A 26,650-nucleotide genomic window follows, 5' to 3' on the forward strand; every position below is an offset into this window, starting at 1 on the left:
GGCCATGAATGGCACTTATAGTCGAGAGAGAGACTTTGAGATTTTTATGCAGGATTGCTATATTTAAAAGGGCAATATAAGTTGTGGATTTGTATAGATTTAGTTTTAAAAAGCCTTTCAAATATTTATTTACTTTCCCAAAAGATTTATCCTCTCAACCAATGGCCTATAACAGAAACATTCAAACCGTGACAGTCTAAATAGGAAACTCAACTTCAGGCAGGGAATTCCTCCAGCGATTTGGCACCATTCCCATAGATTCCCTGCTTAAAATGACAGCCAAAATCTTACTTTCCTTACCCTGCCTAACTCCTTCCTTCCTTCCTTGCATCACACCCCACCCACTCCTGACACACACACACACAAACACAAAGACCCTTCCAAATGTCAATCAAATTCACAGCATCTAATACTTGGGATTTCCAAACACGCACACAATAAATACCTCGGACCAGAACAACTTCGGACTTCGATCCGGGGGTTTGGAAGAAGAACATTAAAAGGAACAGCGAAACATTTTTTTTTATATATATAAAAAGAGACGTTTATCTTCAGGAGCATCCCGCATAAGTTTGGTGGCTGGGGGGACGGAAATTGCTGGCGTCGAGACTGTCTGGGTCACATTGTTTTTGTCAGTTTCAGGATGATTCTTGGAGTTTCTGGCTGGATGATGCTGTGCATTTTGGAACTGGTTTCTAGTGCGGACCAGGTAAGGGAGTTTGTACCTGGGGAAACAGCCTAAAGCTATTCTGAAATGTTTCCTTTTGCATATATGCACTGTGTTTTACTCTTAACCGGTGTAAGAAAAAGAACGTAGTTTTATTAATATTTAAGACTTACAAAAAAAATGTTTCACTGCTAATCTTGTCTCCTGGGATTGAAAGCATGTGGGGGATTTGCATGCTGGAGGTGTACTTGGCTGGTTTCTCAAGGAGAGGGAAGAAAGGACAATCGTATCTAATAAATTTGCAATTTAATGTGACAGGCTCTGCCACTAGCGGTGAAGTGCATTGATTTTTTTTTAAATTGTTAGCAAATTAGCAACCCTTTCTAGCCAGCCTCTGGACAAGCGGACGTGTCCCTGAATTAAGTGATTTATCTCAGTGAATGAGTTAAACTGGCAGTTTGCCATTGCATTGGATAAACTCGGTTATCCTAAGCAGGTTTTTGTCCCCCGCCCGCTTTCCATTAATTCAGGGTGATTTTCTCAGGTTTACATCATCAAATGGATACAGCAACTCAAAACACCTCCAGTACAGCGCCCCCTGTTTCACTCGCATAGCTGCAGAAATGCACTTTGATAACGCTCTCAGTTGGCTGCCTGGGATCTTCCTTCTGAAAGCTCAATTTTCATCTCTGCCGCCCTTATTTATCAGGTAACTAATACAGATGTGGACAATTTCAGTTCTGATTGCACAGCCATGTGATGTTAATACCCACATTCGCAAACTCTTTGCTATTATTGAAGGTGCTATTTAAGGTATAATAGGAATCATCCTTCTGAGTTTGAAATAAATGGGAAGTTACTGCATCTACATCTTCAAGATTTTCTGCCAAAGACGAAGATACAGGTTTACAGTCAGCTTCAATATTTGTGAACTTTAACCTATTTTGAGCGTTTGTTGGTAAGTTGAAAGAGTGTACACGTCTTATTTGATCATTTGTAGCTGCTTTAGTTACTGAATGGTTGGTGTATTAAATACACACGCGTGAAGTACACTTGTGTGTGAGATTTCTACTAAAGTTGGTGCATGTGCACGCTTAAACAGTATCATACTAACTGTGCCCATGGCCAATCACAGATTAGACGACACTATTCTGATCATACAAAAGAGCTTTCTGCCCTTTTTGACTCTTTGTTCATTGGCAGTTAGTTGCTGATGAATGGATGCTCACATGCATATGCAGAGCCAGCTCCCTAGTCCCAGCTCACTTTAAGCAGGTACCAGACTTGAGCCAGTACCTGCAATACAACCGTGCCCTGTGTCCTCAGTTGTGTAGAGTGGGTGTAGGTGCATACATGTGTATACAGTACAGGGGCTTGTCTAAAAAATCTCTAGGTAGTGCCGCATTCCGGAACATGCAAACACAAGAATGAGAGCATTGTGCCACAACTGAGTAATTAAAGAGTGTATGTTTATGTGGAGTTTAAGGCATCATTTACTTTGGCACATAGAGAAGACTGGAGATAAGGGACAGTCAGAAGCTGTGATAAACATATGCAATTGGGCTCATTGCATTCAGTTGTAAAAGGCAGAGAAAGAACTTGCATTTATATAGTGCCTTTCACAACCTCAGGACGTTTCAAAGTGCTTAACAACTTGTGTGGTACTTTTAAAGTGGAGTCACTGTGTAGGAAAACCCAGCAACCAATGTGCCTGTGGCAAAGTCCCACAAACAGCAAGAGAAACATGACCAGATCATCTGTTTCAGTGATGGTTGTTGAGGGACTGGCCAGGCAATCAGTGAGAACTCCCCTGCTCTTCTTTGAAATGGCACTTTGGGAGTCCCCCTGAAAGGAAAGGCAGGGTTAATGTTTCATCCACAGCACCTCCAACAGAGCAGGACTCCCTGTCTTGGAGTGTCAACTCAAATTATATGCTTTAGTCTCTACTGGAACTTGAACCCACAACCTTCATGACGAGATGGATTAAGTGCTACACACTGAGTCACACCTGACATCTGAAGAGATTGCTGGATAATTTTTAACTTCTTTCTTTTGATTAATACTTCGGATTAGCTTAGTTGATGTATCTCTGGAGAATGAGCAATTTTGTGTGTGTGTGTTGGTTGTTGGGGGGCAGGGGAAGGTGAAAAGAGAGTCAATTTCTGTGGTGCTTTTGATGGTAAATATAACATGTTTGTCACTGTTGCATCGATATATAATCTGTATCCATGCAAAGTAATTACCTGATAACAATAAGTTAAAGTGCCTAGTTGTGAATTGGATGAAATTTTGGGGACACATTTATGCAGGAAATTGTGACGTGTGGTAAGTGTAGGACGCTTGGGAGGGATAGGTAACTGTGAACCTATGGCTTTCCATCACCAGGCATTTTCCTCATCCTGGATGGAATTTAATGCCCTCCCCCAAAGTGAGTTTGGCAGGTAGGGGCATTTAGTCAGTTGGGAGGGAGCTGGGCGGGAACCTCCACTACCTTCCCACCTCTCCTCCGATTAAGCCAGGGGTGGAAAGGCTCATGGACAGCCTTCCCATCCAGATAATAATTGACACCCTTAAGTGGGCAATTAATGCCCACTTAGGGGCCTCATCCCACTGTCGGTGGTATTCAACCAGCACCAATGGGGTACTCACCATGCGGGACATCCAAAAAGCAAACCCTGTCAGGGTTGCTATTGGCTTCCTGGGTGGTGTGGTGGGGTCTCTTTTCCTCCCACCCCCCCCGATCAAAGGCACTTAGTACCTGATTGAGGGACCCAGCATCGGGAAGGGGAGCCTGTTGAGACTTCCAGCCCTTCCTTCCACTGCACCCCCCTCTCTCCCTCCAAGTCAGTGTCGTCTACTCCCTGCGATCCTCACCCACCGTTACTCACCTTTGGCCTTTAACCCTTGACGAGTATGTGTCGCTGGTGGGTGCATTTCTAACAGCTACCACCATTCATGGTGGTGGTGCTGCCTGCAGTGGAAAGCTGTTGGCCAATTAGAGGCCAACAGCTCTTGTTGGGGGTGTTGGGGCTGTGGGATTTCTGCCGCCGTGGTGCTTGATCTCACAAAGGCCTGCTGCTGGCCACTTAAATGCCTTCTCGGCACTTAATGTGGCAGGCCTTTCCCAATGGTAGTGGATTAAATTTCACCCCTCATATCTGGGCCTGTTACAGACTGATAGAGATTAAATACTATGATAAGTTAACCTCTCCGTTATTGTTGCATTGTAAACTACCGGGATGGTAGAAGGCAGACGGGATGGAACGTGGTTTTATTTTTGTCTAGTGATTCCTACGTTAGTTAGTGTTCCAATTTAAAGATCAAAGAATCAAAAACAAAAGAGTTGCTGGACCTTCTGTCTTTATTGACCTCCTGTACATTCTGTAAACTATAATATGGAAGGTCAGAAGTGGAGATTGTGCAATCATCAGCAAACATGTTCAGTACCATTCACAACTCCTCAGATATGGAAGCAGCCCCTGTGCAGCAAGACCAGCTCAACATTCGGGCTTGAGCTGATAATGGCAAGTGACATTCATGCCATGCAAGTGCCAGGCAGTGACCACCTCCAACAAGATAGAATCTAATTATTTTCCCTTAACGTTCAATGGCACTACCATTGCTGAATCTCCCATTATCAATGTCCTTGGGTTTACCATTGACCAAAAACTGAACTGGACTAGCCATATAAATACTGTGGCTACAAGAGCAGGTCAGAGGTTGGGCATTCTGAGGTGAGTAACTCACCTCCTGACTCCCCAAAGCCTGTCCACCATCTACAAGACACAAGTCAGGAGTGTGATGGAATACTATACACTTTCCTGGATGAGTGCGGGACCAACAACACTGAAGCTTGGCACTATCCAGGACAAAGCAGCCCACCAACTTAAACATTCACTCCCTCCACCACCGACGCACAGCATGCACTATATATAAGATACACTGCAGCAACTCACCAAGGCTCCTTCGACATCACCTTCCAAACCCACAGCCTCTCCCACCTAGAAGGACAAGGGCAGCAGACATATGGGAACAGCATCTCCTGCAAGTTCCGCTCCAAGCCACGCACCATTTTGTTTTGGCAATGTATCACTGTTCATTCACTGTCACAGGATCAAAATCCAGGAGCTCCCTCCCTAACAGCACCAGATGGACTGCAGTGGTTCAAGAAGGTGGCTCGTCACCACCCTCCTCAAGGGCAATTAGGAATGGGTAAAAACTGTTGGCCTTGCCAGCAATGCTAATTTCTCATGAAAGAATTTTAAAAGAACAAGAATTTGCTGACTGGCTTCGCTTCAGGATATGAATATTTTGGAACTAAAGACCTTGGCGGGGGGGTGGGGAGGGTGGTGGGGGGAAAGAATAACTAACAGGGCACAGCTGCACATCTTGTAATGTCTGGACTGAAATGAGGGGGAGAAAAATGTTTAATCGGACCTCATGTCACCAGGGATTCAGAGGAATGTGAGTTGCTGAATGACCTAAAAGAATGGTGGGAATCAAGAAGCAATGAAAACCAGGGGTGAAGGTGGCAAAGGTTGAAGTTGTGCCACGTTACAGAACTCCAACGCCAATGGAAGAAATCTGTCCATTAATTACTGCTGGGACAGGAGGTGATCATCCCTGTGACATCTTTGATTGTTGTAAGTTTCCTCCCAAATCCTGTATAGTGCCAGTCATTCAATGCAGATAGATCTTAGTCATGTTCAGTTTGATATGGTTGATATTTTACTCTACAGCATTTATCCGTGCAGAATTTGCATTTATATCCCAAACCACCACGCTTATTCAGGTACTTTTGCAGTGTAGCTAAACATGATGCAAACACTACAGCCACACCAATACAAAAGTAACTTTTATTAGCTGTCAGTCTTGGCTCAGTGGTAGTTCTCTTGCGTCTGAGTCAGAGGGTTGTGTACTCAATTTCCAACACCTTAAGACTTGAGCACAAAATCTAGGCTAACACTCCAGTGCAATACTGAAGGAGTGCTGCAATGTCAAAGTTGCAGTCTTTCGGATGAGATGCTAAACCAAGACATGTCTACAATCTCGGGTATATGTACAAGATACCATGGCACTATTCAAAGAAGAACAGAGGAGTCCTGGCCAATATTTATCCCTCAATTGACATTACTGAAACATATTATCTGATCATCAGTTCATTGCTGTTTGTGGGAGCTTGCCGTGTGCAAATCAGCTGTCACATATCCTACTTTATGATGGTGACTACCCTACAAAAGTACTTAATTGGCTGCAAAAACCCTTTGGGACCAGCCTGAGGTTATGAAAGGTGCTATATAAATGCAAGTTCTTTTCTTATTCCCCAGCAAGGAAAAAAAACAAGCAAGTGTGAAGTAGAGGCAATGATTCCATAGTCAGTGAAAGGGCTAAATTAAAAATGGAACCAATGGTCCTATAGTTTTATTTATATCTATCCCTTCAGAGAAGCGCCTGATTTCCGCTTGGCAACTGAAACGTTCTGCCACAGTTGAAATCAGGCACTCACTATGGGTACTGTTGATGTTGTGCAATAGTATAAAATTGACGATGGTGAATCAGTGGCCCATTTTGTGTATCTCCTTATTCACTTCACTTCATGGGAAATAAAATCGGTAGAGCTCATTCACGAGCCACCATTTTACATTATTGCACAAAGTCAAAGTGACTTCCAGTGAGTGAAGGACAGATCCACATCCTATCATCGTATTACATAATTCCTGAAATTCTCATTCTGGCAAGGTACAGATTGAAATTGATTTTCTGAGCAATTTAGACTTACCAGAATGGTACTATGGATGAGGAACTTCAGTTACTTGGAGAGGCTAGAGGAGATGGGACTGTTCTCCTTGTAGCAAAGAAAGTTAGGGGGCAATTTAATAGAGGTGTTCAAAATGAAGGGATATTGATAAAATAAACCAAGAGAAGCTGTTTCTAGTGGCAAAAACCTTGGTAACCAGAGGAGACAGGCTTGAAATAAATGACATAAGAACCAGGCAGGAGATGAGTTTTTTAATGTAGCGAGCTGATATGATTTGGAGTGCACTGCCTGGAAGAATGGTTGAAATAGATTCAGTAGCAGCTTTCAAAAGAGAATTTTGATATATACTTGAAACAGGAAAGATTGTAGGTTTATGGGGATAATTGGGCAATTCTTTCAAAGAGCCAGTACAGACATGATGGACTGAATGGCCTACCTTGCTGCATGATTCAATGAGACACTCACGTTGGATTCATGGAAGTATGTTCTGGCAATTTGGCATGTTATTGACATAAGCCCGTACTTGATGCAATGCAGGTGACCTCAAAAGATGGTGATGGGTGTGTACAAAGCTATTCTCTGCAGGGTCTTTGGTCCTATGTTAAACACAGAGGGCTGAATTTTATCACCATCAAAAGGCATTTCGATAGATTGAGCTGACCCCTTGCCAGCTGGTAGCAGGTCCTGGTGGGTGGATGGAGTGGTGGGTGACATTTTGCCTACAGCCTCCAATTAACAGGCCACCAGTGAGACTGCCAATCAATGGAGGATGGCAGCCCACCTCCCAGAACTGTTGGCCCAATCAGAGGGCGGGCTACTCTGGAGACTTCGGGACAAGGAAAAGGGCTCCACCATGCCGAGGCATCTTCGAAGATGAGGTAAGTTTCTTTTGCCAAGTCCCGGTGATCGGGTTGGGGGGATGGAGTCATGTTCCGGTCTTAGCTGCGGGGTATCCATTGCAATGAGGTGCTGGCACCTCCTGATGCTGGTAAAATGGCAGCAGAAGTGGAAAATTACCCCTCATTGAGCACTTAAGTGGCTCAATTGGCCACCCGGTGTAGAGTGGTTGTGTCACTGAGGACTCTGCCGCTGGTAATTATGCCATGGCAGCAGGGTGGTGTTGGGCTCTCTGCTGGCATCTTCCTCTACCATATTACAAGCCTTCCCATCTCGACAGGGTTGGTAAAATTCAGCCTTGAGTTCCAGTTGGTGTTCCTGCAACAAAACGGAGACTTGGATTAAGCAACCTTTATGGCCTGACAGGCTGGGCATGGCTCTTTTTGATCTTTCTGTAAACAGGAATAGATGCATGACTAAGTGGGATTAGGATTGAGAAACATGAGGGAGAGTAAAATTAATAATCGGTGTGTGGAATGCGTTGACACCGTGTGAATGTCATACCGAGGAACCAAGAAATTAGCTGATCCAGTTCCGCCCAGGCGGTAAGACCATGTTCCTCGGAATCAAACAGTTTGAACATAAGAACAGAGAAATTTTAGCAGTGTCCTGTAAGAAATTGCTTCTAATAGCCTTATGAAATTTTACATTTATTGAATATTACAGAAGTAGCTCACACTCCCTCTTCTGAAGAAAGCTTCCATAGCAGCTTGCTGGCTGAGAAACATAAGACTGGCCTGTTATCTCTGACAGACAGATGTCTCTAGCACCAGCACGGAAACCAGACATTTATAACCCTGATGAGATTGGATCTCGTGACCCATATGAGAACCAACTGTCTGAGTAAAGGTTTAAAAACAGCTCTCAAGAGGGGGAAAGGATAATTTCGGGCAGGTAAGAGTTTTTGGTGGTGACTCATGCTGGCTTCAGCCTAACACCAGCACCAGTAAACTGTTCTGAGGAGACTGCCGCCGCTTGCTGCGAAGATCAGCAACCCCCCCCACATCCGCTGACTCTCATTCTCGGGGACCGGTAAACGTTCTTGCCTGCCACAGGCCGTGATTGCTTTTTTTTTTCTGTCCATTTAACTCGTAAATCATATTTAAACTCTTAATAAGTTACTTTAATGTCACTAATGAGCTCACCCCCTCTTATTGGGTAATCTGCGACTCCCAGGTCAAAATCTTGCAAGCCACCACCATGAATTGTGTATGATTTAGAAAGATTGAAAATAGGAGCAGGAGTAGACCATTCAGCCCTTCAAGCCTGCTCCACCATTCAGTATGATCATGGCTGATCCTCTATGTCAACGCCGTGCTCTCTCCAGACCACTTGACACCTTTAGTGTCCAGAAATCTCTCTATTTCCCTCTTAAATATATTCAGTGACTTGGCCTCCACAGCCCTTCCACAGGTTCACCACCCTCTGAGTGAAGAAGGTTCTCCTAATTTCAGTCCTAAATGGCCTATCCCATATCCTGAGACTGTAACCTCTTGTTCTGGGCCCCCCCCAGCCAGAGGGAATATCATCCCTGCATCCAGCTGTTCATCCCTGTCAGAATTTTATACATTTCAATGAGATCCCCTCCCATTCTTCTAAACTCCAATGAATACAGGCCTGGTCAGCCTAATCTCTCCTCGTATGACAACCCTACCATCCCAACCAGCCTGGTGAACCTTTGCTGCACTCCCTCTATGGCAAGTATATCCTTTCTTAGGTAAGGAGACCAAAACTGCACACACTACTCCAGGTGTGGCCTCACCAAGTTGCAGTAAGACTTGTTCCTGTACTCAAGCCCTCTTGCAATAAAGGCTAACGTACCATTTGCCTCCTTGACTATTTGTTGGTTTATTGGAATGATGCAAGCTTACTAGTTTCCATTAATAGGAATTAATGATCCAACTGGGTTCAAATCCCATTGTGACAGTTTTGAGAATTCTGTTTTGAAATTAAAAGCTAATATCAGAAAGTGACCAAGAATTTGTTGAATGTCGTTTTAAAAACCTAATTTAACTGTTTTTGCTTCCTGTATCCATTTGTGGTGGTGGTAAGTGCAGAGAGATGGGTGGAGGAAAACTCTGTAAACCACTATCCCACAGCCTATCATTTACTTTCCTTAATTATAAATAGCTTGTTGACAAAAAAATCATTCTTGGAATATGGATTTTGCTGGCAACTTTTGGTGTGTAATTGCCTGCCACATTTCCTACAATACAACAGTCTGTAAACTTCAGAAAGTGCATCATTGGCTGTAAAACACTTGGGTTGGAGCGGTAGTGATAGGAGTTATATAAACATAAGGTCTTCCTATCTTTCTTTTCAGAGGTTTACACTGACTACATATTGATACGTCTCTTGTATACGATGCTTGGATAACACTGGCAGGATCATGTAGTGATACAGCAACATTTAGTTACATTTCTGTGTGATTATATAGAACACCAATTAACAATTTTCAGAAATCCTGGGGTGTGCAGACTGCAATTTAGTTTAGCGTTGGACTAAAAATAGCATCTACAAGGATCACTGTTAGCAGGGTTGTACCTAGACTGGTATAATAACATTAGAAACTTCAGAGCCCAGGTGGGGTCTATCTACTAACAAAGGTTGTGGCACATTGTGACTGCTCTAGCCTGTCTATGGTTGCCTTTGGGTTATATCACTGTTCCTGGGAGTAACGTGAATGGGTGAGATGTGTAATCCTATCCTCTAATTCTCTCTCTCTGTGTGTGGTGTATGCAGGTGTTGGAGGGGTTCCTGTCATATAGGCATCAGGAATGTGGTCCAAAGTGTACGGTATATTTCCAGCTTTAGAAGGTGTTCTATGCTCTGATAAAGATGTGCCTCAATTATATGTTCCACTGGAGACATGGGGATGAGGGAGCGAGAACTTAAATCAAAATTTAGTTTGTTTTACTGTAAGTGCCTCATGTGTTTGAACTTATGCTAATGTTCTAATGTGCATTTAAGGTAACTTGTCTAGAAATACGCCTTGTAATGAATATTGAGCAATTTTTAAAAATCTTTCATGGGATGTGGGTGTATCACTGGCAAAACCAGTATTTGTTGCCCATTCCTAATTACCCTTGAACTTAATGGTTTGCTGGGTCATTTCAGAGGGCAGTTAAGAGTCAACAATATTGCCTTGGGTCTGGAGTCACATGTAGGTCAGATCAGGTAAGGACAGCAGATTCCCTTCCCGAGAGGACATGAGTGAACCAGATGGGTTTTTACAATGATCAAGGATGGTTGTCATGGTCACCATCACTGAGACAGGCTTTATATTCCAGATTTATTAATTTAATTTAAGTTCCACCAGCTGCCTTGGTGGGATTTGAACTCATATCCCCAGAGCATTAGCCTGGGCTTCTGGGTTACTAGTCCAGCAACATTACCACAAGGCCACCATCTCCCTAGTGTGGCCATTATTGCTTGGGGCAGTCAACGTGCGAATCTGGGTGTGAGACTTCATGACCGATCAACAGTAGGTGTCAGCTGTAGCTCATTTGGTAGCACTCTCACCTCTGAGTCAGAAGGTCATGGGTTTAAGTCCAACTCCAGAGACTTGAGCCCAGAATCTAGTCTGGCACTCCAGTGCAGTTCTGAGGGATTGCTGCCTGGTTAGAGATGCTGTCTTTTGGATGAGATATGAAATCAAGGCACTGCCTGCAATCCCAGGTAGATATTAAAGATCCAGTGGCACTATTGGAATAAGAGCAAATAAGTTCTTCTTGGTAAAAGCAAAATGCTGTGGATGCTAGAATTTTTTTTATTCATTCATGGGATGTGGGTGTTGCTGGCTAGGCCCAGCATTTATTGCCCACCCCTAATTGCCCTTGTTCAGAGGGCATTTAAGAGTCAGCTACATTGCTGTGGGTCTGGGGTCACATGTCAGTCAGACCAGGTGAGGATGGCAGATTTCCTTCCCTAAAGGGCATTAGTGAACCAATTGGGTTTTTACAACAATTGTTTCATGGACATCATTAGACTTTTAATTCCAGATTTTTTTATTGAATTCAAATTCCACCATCTGCCATGGTGGGATTCAAACCCAGGACGCCAGAGCATTTCCCTGGGTCTCTGGATTACTAGTCCAGTGACAATACCACTACGCCATCGGCTCCCCTCTCTAGTACATGTAGAGAGAGAAACTGAGCAAATGTTTTGAGTATGTATGACTTTTCTACAGAGCTCATACTGACTCGAAATGTTAACTCTGTCTCTGTCTGCACAGATGCTGCCAGGCCTGCTGAGATTTTCCAGCATTTTCCGTTTTTACTTGTGCTTCCTGGTGTCCTGGCTAATATTTATTGCTCAACCAACGTCACAAAAAAAAACCAGGTTATCTAATTATTATCATGTTGCTGTTTGTGAGAGCTTGCTGTGCAGAGAGTGTTTGTGGTTTCTAAATTGCAACCTTGATGACACTTCAAAAAGTATTTTGTTGATTGTAAAAAGCTTTGGAATGTCCTGAGGTTGTGAAAGGCGCTACATAAATGGAAGTACTGCTGCTTTCTGTAAGGTCTCAAACAGGTTGAGAGATTGCCTCATGTGCTATTGACAGCCAGGCCTGATACAGTCTGTATGTGGTCTGTGTGCCAGTGGAATCCATATGGGGTGGGTGCTTCAAGCCAACCAAGAAAACCCACAAAGGGCTCTTTCTAAAGCTTCCAATGTAAATATTTAGCTTCACGGCTGCGCCATTTTGTACACAAAATTAAATGATTCACTTTGTCATTTGTTACAATTAGGGCATAAAATTTGAAGGTCAGATTGTCTGTTGGTTCTTCAGTGGGAAGTGTTGGGGAGACGAGTGTTCAATGTTTTTAATTATGGTTTTTGTTATAGGGTCTAGGCACGTTAGCCAAAGCAAGGGCTGACAGCAAAACCTTTTTTTTTCTATTCTGAGCATTCCATTTAGTCTGTTTTGCTTAAGGATGTGCTTGACGGAGTCGTTTGGGAATCTCTTCAAACCCCACTCAAGTCATGTTTTACACACCTCAGCAGATCTGCCATGTGCTCTGCAGTGTGCTCAGACTACGTTGGAAACGTCCTGGAAATCTCTCTACCTAACAACAAGGGAGTTGCAGGTTGTTAAAGCTTTCAGGTGAAAGTTGCCACGAGTCAAGGAGATGGTGCACACTAGTTGTTTGATGGGCCCAGCATGGCACTCTTTGCAGATGTGCACGTTCACAGTCCATAGGGCGAATTTTACAGGGGATGTATTCGTTGCACCGCCCCCGCCTCCCCCACCAGTCGAAAAATCAGTCACCACCTCGCGTTCCTTCAATCAGACTGTCGTGCAGGGATAATATGCTGGGGGCAGCCTGAGTGAGGTGAGATTAGGACTTCTGACCCTCAGGGACAGGGAAGTCACACCCTCAAGAGCTGCTGGCCAACCAGATTGGCCAGCAGCTCTGTAGCCCCAGCAGCACCAAAAGCCAGTAGTGGCCACTGCTGTCACTGCACACAGGCCCCAGGAAGGAAGAACGAACACGGATATTGGACTTTAACGTAATTGTGTCGGAGAGGCATTGGAGATCCCAGTGGGTTAGGTAGGGGGAGAGGGTTGGGTTTTACAGGCAAGTGGGGGAGGCACAAAGCGGAGGTACTGTCTTGTAGGGGGGGGTGTCCCTGATGGGCACAGGGGTTCCACCCTGCCCAAAAGGTGGTATGCCCCCCTCCTTCAAGCCTTTACCCGTGCAGTAAAACCTGCTGGGCTAGCCACCTTCCTTCCCCAGACATTGTGGCTGAGCTGGATGAGATCCTTAAGTGGTTATTAATCAGCCACATAAGATCCTTAATCGGCCTAAGCGCGGGTGGGCTGGCTGATGCCTGGCTCATGCCCCCTGTAATATGGGGGTCAGCTTGGGCATAAACTGGATGGCAGCGGGCTGGCTACCAGCTTTACTTTACTTGCTCCCACCAACTCACCCACCCCTCACCCGATTTCAAATACACCAATGTTGGGGGGTGCTTAAAATTCACCCCATATTTGTAATTTGTACAGCTGTATAATGCTACTGGGGCTTTTTTAATAATGTGTATAATACATGTATCTTAGTGATTTCAATTCTCTTGAGTTGAGTGTTCGAGCATTCTCACCTGAGTTGCAAGTTCATAGTATCCAGGTTGGCGCTCCCAGTACGGTACTGAGGGAATGCTGCACTGTCGGAGGTGCCATCTTTCGAATAATACATTAAACAAAGCACCTGTCTGGCCTCTCGGGTGGATGTAAGAGATCCAATTGCACTATTTTGTAACAGAGCAGGGGCATTCTCCCTGGTGTCCTGCTCAAAACTGATCCCTCAACTAACGTCACTAAAACAAATTATCTGGTCATTATCACGTTGCTGTTTGTGCGAGCTTGCTGTGTGCACATTAGTTATCACGTTTCCTTGCATTGCAACAGTGACTATGCTTCAAAAATACTTCATTGGCTGGAAAGCTGAAGTTTGAAATGTGTTATGAGGGCATTTGTGGCATCTCATTTTAAAGAGCTGAACTTTGTACTGGAGGGCATTTGTAGGCCTCATGTCATAAATGGGGTCAGCAATCTGCTTAGTTTTTGTGTTTGCACAACTTTATGAATCAGTTTTTCTGACAAAGGGTCTTGAATCTGAAGAATGTTGGAAAAGATGTCATGTCTGAGGTACCCATAGATATTTTGAGGTTTGAGATATTACTATGAAGATTTGGAGAGCTGATCCATTACTGGGTGAGCTAAAGCCTTGGACAAGCACCATTGGAAACAGAGCATTCAATTCAGTTGGATTTTCAGACATCCCTTTCCCTGCCGTTGTGGTCCCCATGCCATGCAATTTGGTAGACGTATACCATCTTGAAGGAAGAGGAGTCGGCTATTTAGCACCTCAAGCATGTTTCGATATTCAATATAAATATAGAATACAATTTGTCCAAAAAAATTGAGCAAAATCTTAAGAAAGAAAACCATTGCTACATATATGTAGTGCCTTTCATACACCCAGGCTAACACACAGTACTTCAAATCCAATGAAATACAAGAAACATTCAGAATCGTCTCACTAAGGTAATGTTATCCAGGCAGGGGAGAGCTTGAAACTATGTCTAGAGAATTTTTTTATTCTTTCATGAATGAGATGTGAGCTTCACTGCAAGGCTAGTACTTATTACCCACCCCTAATTGTCCTTGAAGGTGATGGTGAGCTGCCTCCTTGAGCCACTCCAGTCCATCTGGTGTAGGAACCCCCACCCCAGTGCTGTTACAAAGGGAGTTCCAGTATTTTGACCCAGGAGCAGTGATATCATTCCAAGCCAGGATGGTGTGAGGCTTGGAGGGGAACTTGGTGGCGTTCCCATGCGTTTGCTGCCTTTGCCCTTCTAGGCGGTAGAGTCGCGGGTCTGGTGATGCTAATCTATCCTTAGTGTCATTAACACCCGTTGGTGCACTCTCCTCACACACCCATGCTTCACCTTCAAAACACACTTTCAGATCTTCAGGGCTGTGTCAAGCAGGACACCACTGCTCTGAGGTACCCATAGATAGCCAGCAGTGAGGAGTCAGATCTTCACAGCTGCTTTCAAGCCCACTTTGCTTCGAGTCTGCTCCCTTTGCAGCACTTTCCTTACTTTACTCCTGGAAGTTCCTGGGACCTTTCTCCTGACCCCCTTGCTATGTGCTGCTCAGTAGGCCGTCTCCTCTATAACGTCGCTCCTGCTCAGGTCACCTGACCTGTAGTTTTGTGCCATTTGGCTGGGGTTTGGGCCCTTTAAGGCCTTTTATTTTCTCTGTGCACGTGCGCATGGCCATCCCCCAGCCGAAGGAATGATAGAAGACAAACCACGCATATGGTGGCCAGTTCCCGGCAGGCGCATGCGCAAAGGATCTTTAGAGAGGCTGCAGCCTGCCGAGAACTTTAGTTCCACGGCAGCGGCAGTGGTGGCGAGTTCCTCTGGCTCGGGGGTGGGAGGGAGTGGTGGGCCGGGGCTGTTTGGGGGGAGTTGCAGGGTTGTTGCTGGTTAGAGGAGGTGCTGGAGCAGTGCTCTGGCTCACTTCGGCAGCACTACACCACTGCCCATCATCTACCATTATAATATGTAACCTTGAGAGAAGCAGATAAAAATGTAGGTGACTAAACAACTCACTCAAGTGAGTTAAATTTGAGGGGAGGGGGACCAAGTGAATTCCTTCAAAACAAGCTTTCAAACTTTGGTTTATTTTAAAGCTCTCCTTTTTCAATGTCTGGCCCATACAATTCATATTCTTCAGCTGTTTACTACGAGGCCTTGGCCAAATAGCCAGTCATCATAAGTGTTTAATTTTCAGCAATACAGCCAAGCTTGGTTCTATTCTCCTGACACTTTCATAGCTGCATTTTTTCAGCAGGAGTTGCTCGATGATGGTCAGGTGTAGCAATGTTAGGTTTTTTAACTCTTCCCTAAAATAGGTGCCAATTTATAGTCCATTTGCCTTGGCTGAGATCGGGAAATGCGGTCCAACAACAACTTTCATTTATATCGTGGCTTTATTGTAGTAAACCACTCCAAGGTGTGTAACAGGAGCAGTATCAGACATCATTGACACCGAGTCACAAAAGTAGATATTAGGACAAGGGTGGGTTTTAAGGGGAGAGTAAGTAACATTGAAAGAGGGAATCTTTTTTTTGTCATGAGATGTGGGTTTTACTGATGAGGCCAGCATTTGTTGCCCATCCCTAATTGCCTTTGAAATGAGTAGCTTGCTTGGCCATTGCATGGGACAGTTAAGAGTCAACCACATTGCTTAGGGTCTGGAGTCACATGTAGGCCAGACCAGGTAAGTATGGCAGATTTATTCCCCTAAAGGATGTTAGTGATGGATTTTGACAACACCCAATGATGGTTGTCATGGTCACCATTACTGAGACCAGCTTTATTAATTGAATTTAGATTCCACTAGCTGCCTTAGTGGGATTTGAACCCATGTCCCCAGAGTATTAGACTGGGTCTCTGGATTACTAATCCAGTGACATTATCGCTATGCCACCACCTCCCTCCAATTCCAGAGCCTAGGACCTAAAAAGTTGAAGGCACAGCCCCCTTTGGTGGGGTGAAGGAAATCAGGGGTTTGCAAGAATTGCAGTGACTCAGATTTTTAAATTCTCACCCTTGTGCTCATGTCCCTCCATGGCCTTGCCCCTCCCTATCTTTGTAACCTCCGTCAGCACGACAACCCTCCAGGGTCTCCGCGTTTCTCCAACTGCCATGAATTCAAGCCCCTTCCTGTTCAATGGAATTCTGTTCAATACCAGACTGTACATGTAAGCAATATATCATTGGAGCCTTGCCTGACCTTTACTGGATGCCTTCCTTTTGCTGGTACAAGCCAAGAATGGGAGGTCAACACTACGTGACTGTATGTTAGTGAGATTTTTAAACGTCTGTATAAATTTAACAAATGCCTGCTCAGTAAAAACTTTGTTCAAATTTTGCAGAATGTTATTTTATTTAAGATGTTTCTCCGAGAGTGGGAGGAGGTGTGTTTGAACCTACTCAAATGCCAGTGCCGACTTGACTCAGGGATAATGACACCTTAGCTTAGTTGGAAATGCTATAAGCTTAATGCCAAAAGCTAATGGGTTTGTGCAATCGTACCAGGGCCTAAGCACAAATCCAAGCCAAAGCCGGACTGAGGGGCTTGTTGCTGCTGTCCTTCAGGTGAGAGCAGGCTAGGCCGAGATCACCTTGGATACGTTGGTACCTGGTAACATTAATTAATTGGAGGTTATTCTCCTGGACTAATTTTGGTCACATGAGGGGGGTCAGAGAGAAATTTTAAAGATTTTATTTCCCTTCCATAATTGCATGAGTTTTGACCTTTTTTTTATTTCGTCGCTTCCAGAAGATTGCATGGATTGGTGGAGAGTCTTTACATTTTGATGTATAGGATATCACAGCTGTGTGGGACAGGCTGGATGACCTGTGTGTCATAACAGGGAAATATGTTAGACAGAGGCCCCACTCGTATGTAATGACATATGTAATGAGAAGCTATTAGTATTGGAATGAAGTCAGATGGGCTGAATAGCCTGCTGTTTCACTCATTAACTTAAAGGACAACACCTATTGTAATGATTTCAGAATCGATGGCATTGTACAGTCAAACAGTCTATCACAGTGAACTTGTAGACTCTGCAGCCCTGTGCGCTCACCTTGAGTACAGTAAAACACAATTTACAAAGGATTTAGATTTAAGTACAAATACCTGGGTTTTTTGAAAGATTGGAAGCATTCCATTTCCAAAGTAAACCAATCCCCCCTCTCCTGTATAATTTTCAGATCTAATTCCACACTAATTGTGCGCTTGCATTAAAATAGTTTTGTCTTTTAAGTTCTTGAAGAGCATTGTTGTCAAGCCTTTAATTAAATAAGAATTGAGTAAAGTTAGTGTGGGTGTTTGTTTGCATGTATATTGCATTATACATATTCTACTATTATTGTATCGTATTGTGTGTCTATTTATGCATATGTTTAAATTGCTACTCTGTTAACATTACTGATGGTAAGTCAAAGGATTCGCAAAATTTTTAGGCTTTTGTTTTATTTTCAGGAAGAAATGTGTGCGTCTAGGCTCCAGATATCAATAAGAGTGACTTTGACTAGTTTCCCCCCATCAGAGGAATGACTCTGTTGCCTCTATAGGGGTCCCTCTGTGAAGAGTTTGGGCAGTGTCATTGTAGTGAGCAAGAGTCACAATGCAGAAATATCCTATGCATTTGGCCAAAATTGACATTCTTTCAGAGGAGCCACAAGATTAGTTGTTGCGGGAATTGAAAGTATTCCATTGGTGCAGTAGAACACGTGGCACGTTACAGTCCTGGTGCAATAGGACGAGTGGCAGTGTTGGAATAGGAAGAATAGGACTTGAATGAATTGTTAGGATGGAATGGAAGGAGTTATATTCCACACTGTTTCCTGAGTTAAGGGTGTTTGATGTAGCTGAAAAAGGAATTTGTTCTATTTTTTTACAGTATTTACAACCCTCAACTTGATGACAGTGGCAAGGTGATAATGACCAGTGTTTTAGTGACATTGGTTAAGGGATAAATATTGGTCAAAACACTGTGGGGGAGGGGGGAAAATTCCCCTGCTCTTCGCGGAAATAGTGCTGTGGCTTCTTTTGCATCCACCTGAGACGGCACGTGGAGCCTAGGTCTAACATCTTATCTGAAAGATGACACCACCATTAGTGCATCGCCTCCTCAGGGCCACATTGGGTGTTGGTCCACATTTTGTGCTCGGGCCTCCAGAATGGAACCTGAACCCCAGCCTTCCCAACCAAGCCATGACTGACACCTAATTAACACAATCATGTGCATGTCAATTAAGTGATAATTTGCTAGACATGCCAGCAAGAATCTTCATGATGGTCCCTTTAAGCAAGTGGCTTATTGTTCAATATTGGCAGAAATTGAATATTTTGATTCTCTTTAGATTCGGTGTTTGGGAATTCATCACACTTCACAAGTCCAGCAAACTCCTTTTGAAAGGGCCTCTTCTTTGTCTATTTGTGTACAAAGGGGATGTGGCAGAAATTACGTATGGTACCTATACTATGCTTTCTTTTTGCAGGGCTGTCCCAGCAAGCAGCAGGTATTAAGTGCCATCCGCCAGATGCAGAAACTGCTCTCTGCTCAGGAAGCCCAGTACACGCAAGGGATTCGCATGATGAAGAGGAAGCTCAGTCTCCTGCAGAACACAGTGAACAAGCAGGCTTCCAAGCACAATGGTAAATTACACAAAACATGACCAGACATCAGAGCGAGGCAATCCTTGCTCTCTGCCTCAGGCCCTCCCCATAGGAATGTAGGAAAAGAGGGGCCACATAGCCCCTCAAGTCTGTTCCACCATTCAATAAGACCATGGTTTTATCTTAACTCCATTACTTGCCTTGGTTTTGTAACCCTTAATATCCTTGCCTAACAAAAATCCATCAATCTCAGTTTGAAATATTCCATTGACAAAGCCTCACCAGCTTTGTTGAGGAGGAAGTTCCAGATTCCAACTACCATTTTGTGTGAGGAAGTGTTTCCTGACATCACCCCTTAACAGGCTACGTTTAATTTTAAGGTTTTGCCACTTTTTTCTGGACTCCCCTACCAGAGGACGTAGTTTTACCCCATCTCTATTTATCATATCAATTCCTTTAATCAAGTTAAACACCTCAATTAATTTTAATCTCCTGTACTCGAGGGAATACAGCCTAGGGCAGAATTGTCCCAGATTCGCACAAAGTGCGGTAGCAGGCCGGAGAAAGGACATTTTACCCGCCGGCCGCAATGGCGGCTTTTCACGCCGTATTGTCCCCTTCCCACCTCATTAATTACGCAGCCTCAGGAAACATGGCGTCTCACTGGCGGGCGGCCTCTGATTTGCCCGCCACGCTGTTACCTCACTGCTTCCTCACACAGAGCACCATATGTAAGCTGCAGCTGTGACTGCAGCCCAGGACTGCTCCAGTGAAGACATGGCCCCAAAGGCCAAGAAGAATGCAGGCTCCAATTAACTGACACACGCACACACACACAGCCCACATAGCCCCCCCATAGGGCTGATGTTTCAAGTCAAATACCTTTCGCCAGACCTGGAAAATGTTTGAGGTGAATGGTTTAAAAGCAGGTCCAGAGCCTGTAGTAACTATGGTTTTATTTAGTGTCTAATGTACCTTTTAGGAATAATACTTGTTAGGAAAGATCACATGTGATCTGTAACCGATAAGAGTGTAGTGCAGACTACCTCAGCAGTCAGTGTAGAGATAAAAGCACACGTGTAGTTGCTGATGAGTATATTGTAAATAAACTTAATGTTTCCACTTAAAGGTCTGTAGTTCAACTCTATTACTAATAGTGCAACTCGGCCACCCTACAACCGAGCCAGAGAGAAAAGGGGGCATGAAAAGTAGAGAGAAATATCAAATTATCTAATGGAGCTGAAATTTATCACAAGAGATGTTTTTGCTAGTAACCTCTTATTAAAATCTTGTCAAACGTCTTTTGGAAGTCCAGATGCACAACATTCCTATGGCCATGCTAGTGACCTCTTAAAAATAATCAGTTAGATATGGCCTTGACTTCACAAATCCATACTGACTTGCTTTGACCAATTGATACTTGTCCAGATGCTCTGTCACTCTGTCTCTGATAACTGATTCTAGTAATTTCCCACAATTGATGTTAAGCTGATAGGTCTGTAGTTAGCTGGTTTCCTTCCCTCCCATCTTAAATAATGGAGTGGTAATTTTCCAGTCCAAAGGCCTAATCTCTTGAATCTGTTGAAAAGTTGTCTAAAGCCTATCTGCATTTTCCCCTCTTTTTTAATACTCTGTGGTAGAAAGAATCAGGTCTCGGAAGTTTGTGTCTCTTGGGTCCCTTTACTTTCTCCGTTATCCTTTTTTTGTTTATTCATAGTAAATTCACCTAAGTTCCCCTCCTTGGCTTATTTTTATCTTGTTACTTTGTCACCTTCTTTCACTGTAAAAACAAATGCAAAGTATTTGTTTAACAAGGCTGCTGTTTTCTTATCTATTAGAGTCTCATCTACACTTGTCTTTAATGAGTCTCTGCACAACTTTCTGATTCAGGATGACAGGACTACCAGCAAACCAAGTCCGACACCTTCAGATCATCTTTCTGTAGCAACTTCATGATACAGCCACAGTATTTCTGAAACAAAAACAGAATTACCTGGAAAAACTCAGCAGGTCTGGCAACATCGGCAGAGAAGAAAAGAGTTGACGTTTCGAGTCCTCATGACCTTTCAACAGAACTGAGTAAAATTAGGAGAGGGGTGAAATATAAACTGGTTTAAGGTTGGGGGGGTGGGGGGAGAGAAGTTGGGGGGGGGGGGTGGGGTAGTAGGGACAAGCAAGCAGTGATAGGAACAGATAATCAAAAGATGTCACAGACAAAGGAACAAAGAGGTGTTGAAGGTGGTGATATTATCTAAGAGAATGTGCTAATTAAGAATGGATGGCAGGACACTCAAGGTACAGCTATAGTGGGGGTGGGGTGGAAAGACTGACAGGGCATTACAGGTATAGATTTAAAAATAATGGAAATAGGTAGGAAAAGAAAAATCTATATAAATTATTGGAAAAAACAAAAGGGAGGGGGAAGAAACGGAAAGGGGGTGGGGATGGAGGAGGGAGTTCAAGATCTAAAGTTGTTGAATTCAATATTCAGTCCGGAAGGCTGTAAAGTGCCTAGTCGGAAGATGAGGTGCTGTTCCTCCAGTTTGCGTGGAAACGTCAACTCTTTTCTTCTCCGCCGATGCTGCCAGACCTGCTGAGTTTTTCCAGGTAATTCTGTTTTTGTTTTGGATTTCCAGCATCCGCAGTAGTTTTTTGTTTTTATCACAGTATTTCTGTGATGTTTCTAAATCTCCTTTCGTAGTTTCCGGTGGTATAACTGATTATCATTGATTAAGGAAAAATAAGCCGATTTGTGCATAACAATCACCAATTGATCCACAGCGTGTTAGACAGTACTTTGTATTCCATAACGCACCAATGTGAAGCATCTTCCTGTTTCACTCTTTGAGGAGGGGGAGCATGAGCCATAGGATCACCTGGTAAAGCCACCAGATAGAGCAACAGAAGGTTAAGAAGTTGCTTGTTATAACACAGCTAATGAGCAGAGTTGATTAGGAGTCAGCACAGATCTTCTTACATTGGGAATTTGCTTAAATTGTGAATAGGCCAGACCAGGTAAGGCCAGCAGTTTTCCTTCCCTCAAAGGCAGCAATGAACCAGATGTGATTTTATGACGATTCAACATCTGCATGTTCACTTTTACTGTTACTAATTGCCGATAAGTGGCTTTCAGAAAGCTTTGAATTAAAGAGAATAAGTGGCATAGCAAGCTAGACATGTGCCTTTTGCCTCCGGCATATGAATTTAAATGTCACCCAGACTGATGACCAGCCTTTCCAGTTGGTTAAGAAACACACAAACAATGACAGACCAAGGGAAGAATTAACCTTGGGTCCATCCAGCCTGACCCCCACAATTGCAATTCCTTGTGTAGCACAATATATACAATCGCCACGCCCTCCAGAGCCCACATGATCTCCTGAGAAAGGCAGGGAAACAGGTTTTTTTTTAAAAAAGGCCAGTTTAGGAAAATATTTGGGAAATTCCTCTCTGCCAGCTCACTGAGGCAATCAAAGCTGGTCCAGAAGACCACCCTGGCCCTGAATTCATAAGAGGCAGATACATGAGGTAAGCTTAAGACCATCTCAATACAGCTCCTTTTATTTTAATTAATTCTTTAGATGTAGATGTCACTGGCAAGGCTGGCCACTCCTAGTTGCCAAGTGGTATAAGCCAACTGAGTGGCTTTCTAGGTTACCTCAGAGGACAATTAAGAGTCAACCACGTTGGTGTGGGACTGGAGCCACATATAGTCCAGACCATGCAAGGCCGACAGCTTTCCTTTCCTAGAGGACACCAATGAACCAGATGGGCTTTTATGACAATTCAAAATCTGAATGCTCACTTTTGCTGTTACCAACTCTCATTTCCACATTTTATTAACTGAATTCAAATCGTCAAACGACAATAGCGGAATTTAAACTAAAGAACATAAGAAAGAGGAGCAGGAGTAGATCACGTGATCCACTGAGCCTGCTTCACCATTCAATACCATCATGGCTGATCTTGGGCTTTAACTTCACTTCATTTCCCTGCCCATTCCCCGTATTCCTCAATTCCCTGAGAGACCAAAAATCCCTCTATCGTGAAGTCATAATCTCTGGATTATTCATGCTTGGCTTGTAGCCTCTTGAGTTTAGAAAGATACATGAGTGATCTAACTGATGTTTTAAAAAGCTAAAGGAATTGGATAGGTTAGATACCGAGGAACAATCTAGAATAAAAGGGCATAATCTCAAAATTTGAGCTGGGCCTTTTTAGAAATGACAACTGTTTCCTTCAGTAGGCCATTCAGGCCCTCGAACCTGATTTGTGTTTCAGTTCGGTTACGATTAACAATGTTTATTGTTCAACCAACATCATTAAAGCAGATTGCCTAGTCATTTATCTCATTGTTTATTGGATCTTGCTGTGTGCAAATGGGTTGTCACAATTCCTACATCACAGCAGGGAGTAAACTGCAAAAAATAAAACCACTTAATTGGCTGTAAAGCACTTTGAGATATGGGGAGGTTGTGAAAGTTGTTATTTGATGTTCTTCCTATTTCTTTCTAAGGCCGTCACACTGACCAGGAACTAGCTTTCACTAACTGTGGTACCATGTGGTTTCAACTCTTTCTATGTTTTGTTTCCACAGAAACATGTCCCAAACTCCACGCGCCGAATAATGGGAAAAAATTTGGGAGCAGATACTTAGTTGGCCATGAGGTGCACTTTGCCTGCGATCCTGGGTTTGTATTGGTGGGATCAAATAGCAGGGTGTGCCTCAAAGACAAGAGTTGGAGTGGACAGCTTCCATTCTGTAAAAGTAAGTGTTCTGCACCGAGTGAGGTAAAGGGTAAATATTTATATTGCAAGCCAGAAGCATTGCAAGATTCTACTGGTTTTAAAGTATTAAGCACTGGGGTATTCCTGATGTTCTGCTGCATCAGCAATGGAATTATATATATTATTCCTGCTCCATTACCACAACCTCCTAGGGCAGTAATTCCTTTACAACCACAGGGAACCTCGTTTTAACACCACCCAGTTTGAAGGCCGCCTTTGAACTAAAGTAACCCATTTTATTATACTGACTGGCAAGCATAGACCAGTTTCATAATTATAACTGCAGCTTCTGAAGTGTTCAATCTTCTTGAATTACTTTGTGATATTTTGGTAAGCTCTTGCCTCCCATTACAGTGTCTCTCTTCAGTAACACCTTAATTACAGTAACCACCTTTATAACATTGTCTAGCTATTTTTTTATCCTCTCACGGGGCAAGAGCATTGCCAACAAGACCAGCATTGCCCATCCTTTAATGCCCTTGAACTGAGTGCCTTGCTAGGCCATTTCAGAGTGCAGTTAAGAATCAACTTAGGAGTCACTTAGGCCAGACCAGGTAAGAATGGGAGATGTTCCTTTCCTAAAGGACATTAATGAACCAGATGGGTTTTTTTTTTACAACAATCGATGATAGTTTCATGGTTACATTACTGAGACTAGCTTTATATTCCAGATTTTAGGAATTGAATTTAAATTCCACTAGCTGCCATGGTGGGATTTGAAACCTCTGTCACCAGAGCATTTGCCTGGGCTGCTGGATTGTTAGTCCAATGACATTACTCCTATACCACCATCTACCCTAAAGGAGCAGAAACACATATGCTAATATTCATGTGGGAATTGTCCCCTGTTGCACTGTCCATGTACAGGAGTTGACATTGAGACAAACACATGTATACACATGGGGTGATGGTGGCATACTGGTAATGTCACTGGACTAGTGATCCAGAGGCCCAAACTAATCCTCTAGGGATGTGGGTTCAAATCCCACCACAGCAGCTGGTGGAATTTAAATTCAATTAATACATCTGGAATATAAAGCTAACCATCAGTAATAATGACAATCATAGAAGGCTGTGGAGGCCAAGTCACTGAATATATTTAAGAAGGAAATGGATTTCTAGACACTAAAGGTGTCAAGGGATATGATATGAGAGAGAGTGGGAGTATAGCATTGAGTTAGATCAGCCATGATCATATTGAATGGTGGAGTAGGCTTGAGGGGCCAAATGGCCTATTCCTGCTCCTATTTTTTACATGTTTCTATGACATCTTGCTATGTTTATATCCACTGCCACTCTTCCTTATACTACAACAGCTAGAAGTACTGTTGTACTAGCACAACATACTAGTCATTGGCTGTATCATGCTTTGGGACACCCTGAGGTTGTGAAAGGCACTATAGAAGCAACAGCTTTTTAATTGAGTTGCTGAGGCTTCAGGGACTGGATTGCAGCAGACTTCCTTCATGCTCACCCACCCCTGCCCTGAGTTACTGCTGGCACACTACCTTGTTCAACACTGTCAGTCCTAACATTGACCACAAAATCATGGTTGGCAATTTTCTTAGTGCCGATTCTGCTCCATCACCGGTAATGTCATTAATGTGAGAAAGTCCTCGATCACATACGTGTAATGGAAGGAGCGTGAGCAGGCTTGGCAGGTTCCTGGCCTATGTCTTAGGCTGAACCATCACCTCTTATTTCCTGCTGTCTTGTTGAGCCTGCATGGGCTCTGTTGCTCATGATGTACCCCACCTACTCTCTGGGCCATCCAGAGGTGCATAACTGCCCCCCACCGTTGGTTCCACATGAGGGGAAGGTGATGGCATATTGGCTTTGCCACTGGACTAGTAACCCAGAGACCCAGAGCAATGCACTGGGGACAGGGGTTCAAATCCCACCACAGCAGATGGTGGAATTTGAATTCAATAAAAAAAATCTGGAATTAAAGGTCAAATGATGACCATGAAACCATTGTCGTAAAAACCTGTCTGGTTCACTAATGTCCTTTAGGGAAGGAAACCTGCCATTTCTGACCTACATGTGACTCCAGACCCACAGCAATGTGGTTGACTTAAAATGCCCTCTGAACTAGGGATGGGCAATAAATGCTGGCCTGGCCAATGACACCCACATCCCATGAATGAATTTTTAAAAAAATTGGGCCTATTCTTTCCAGCTGTGGTGCTGAATGAATTTTGTTGAGGACCACACATCCATCCAGCCCTGTTCGCCTATCAGCTCCTGTGCTTGCTTATCTACATTAGCTACATTTACAATTCTTGTGCTAATGTTCAGGTCCCTCCATGGCAACTGCCTGTCTATCTCTGTAATTGCCTGCAACCTTCCTGGATCTCTGTGCTCTTCTAATCCTGACCTCTTAGAGCCATAGAAAAGTTACAGCACAGAAAGAGGCCATTCAGCCCATCGTGCCTGTGTCAGCTGAAAAAGAACTTTTAAAAAAACTAGCTGTCCCTTTTAATCCCACTTTCCAGCACCTGGTCCGAAGCCTTGCAGGTTACAGTGCTTCAGGTGCAGATCCAGGTACCTTTTTAAATGAGTTGAGGGTTTCTGCCTCCACCACCAAACCAGGCAGTGAATTCCAAACACCCACCACCCTCTGGGTGAAGAAGTTTTTTCCTCAAGTCCTCCCCTAAGCTTTCTACCAATCACCTTAAGTTTGTGCCCCCTGGTGATTGACTCTCCACTAGGGGAAACAGGGCGTCCCTGCCTACTCTATCTAGGCCCCTCATACTCTTGTGCAACTCAATTAAGTCATCCCTCAGCCTCCTCAGATCTTGTACATCCCTTTCTTCCACCATTACCAATT

At 43.7% G+C, this 26,650-nt stretch overlaps 1 protein-coding gene across 3 annotated transcripts in view; it reads left to right on the top strand.

The window, feature by feature from the left end:
- The first annotated feature begins 353 nt into the window (after positions 1-353).
- Positions 354-26,650, top strand: part of LOC144693322 (fibulin-7-like) — a 46,407-nt gene continuing 20,110 nt past the window's right edge. For all 3 annotated transcript variants that reach the window (XM_078563116.1, XM_078563118.1, XM_078563119.1), the window contains exons 1-3: positions 354-709; positions 18,915-19,071; positions 23,630-23,800. In XM_078563116.1, coding sequence (XP_078419242.1) covers positions 644-709; positions 18,915-19,071; positions 23,630-23,800 — 394 coding nt within the window. In that variant the 5' untranslated portion in view covers positions 354-643. The remainder of the gene's footprint in view (positions 710-18,914; positions 19,072-23,629; positions 23,801-26,650) is intronic.

This window comes from Cetorhinus maximus, chromosome 18, assembly GCF_964194155.1.
Source record: "Cetorhinus maximus chromosome 18, sCetMax3.hap1.1, whole genome shotgun sequence".
Classification (NCBI taxonomy): Eukaryota; Metazoa; Chordata; class Chondrichthyes; order Lamniformes; family Cetorhinidae; genus Cetorhinus; species Cetorhinus maximus.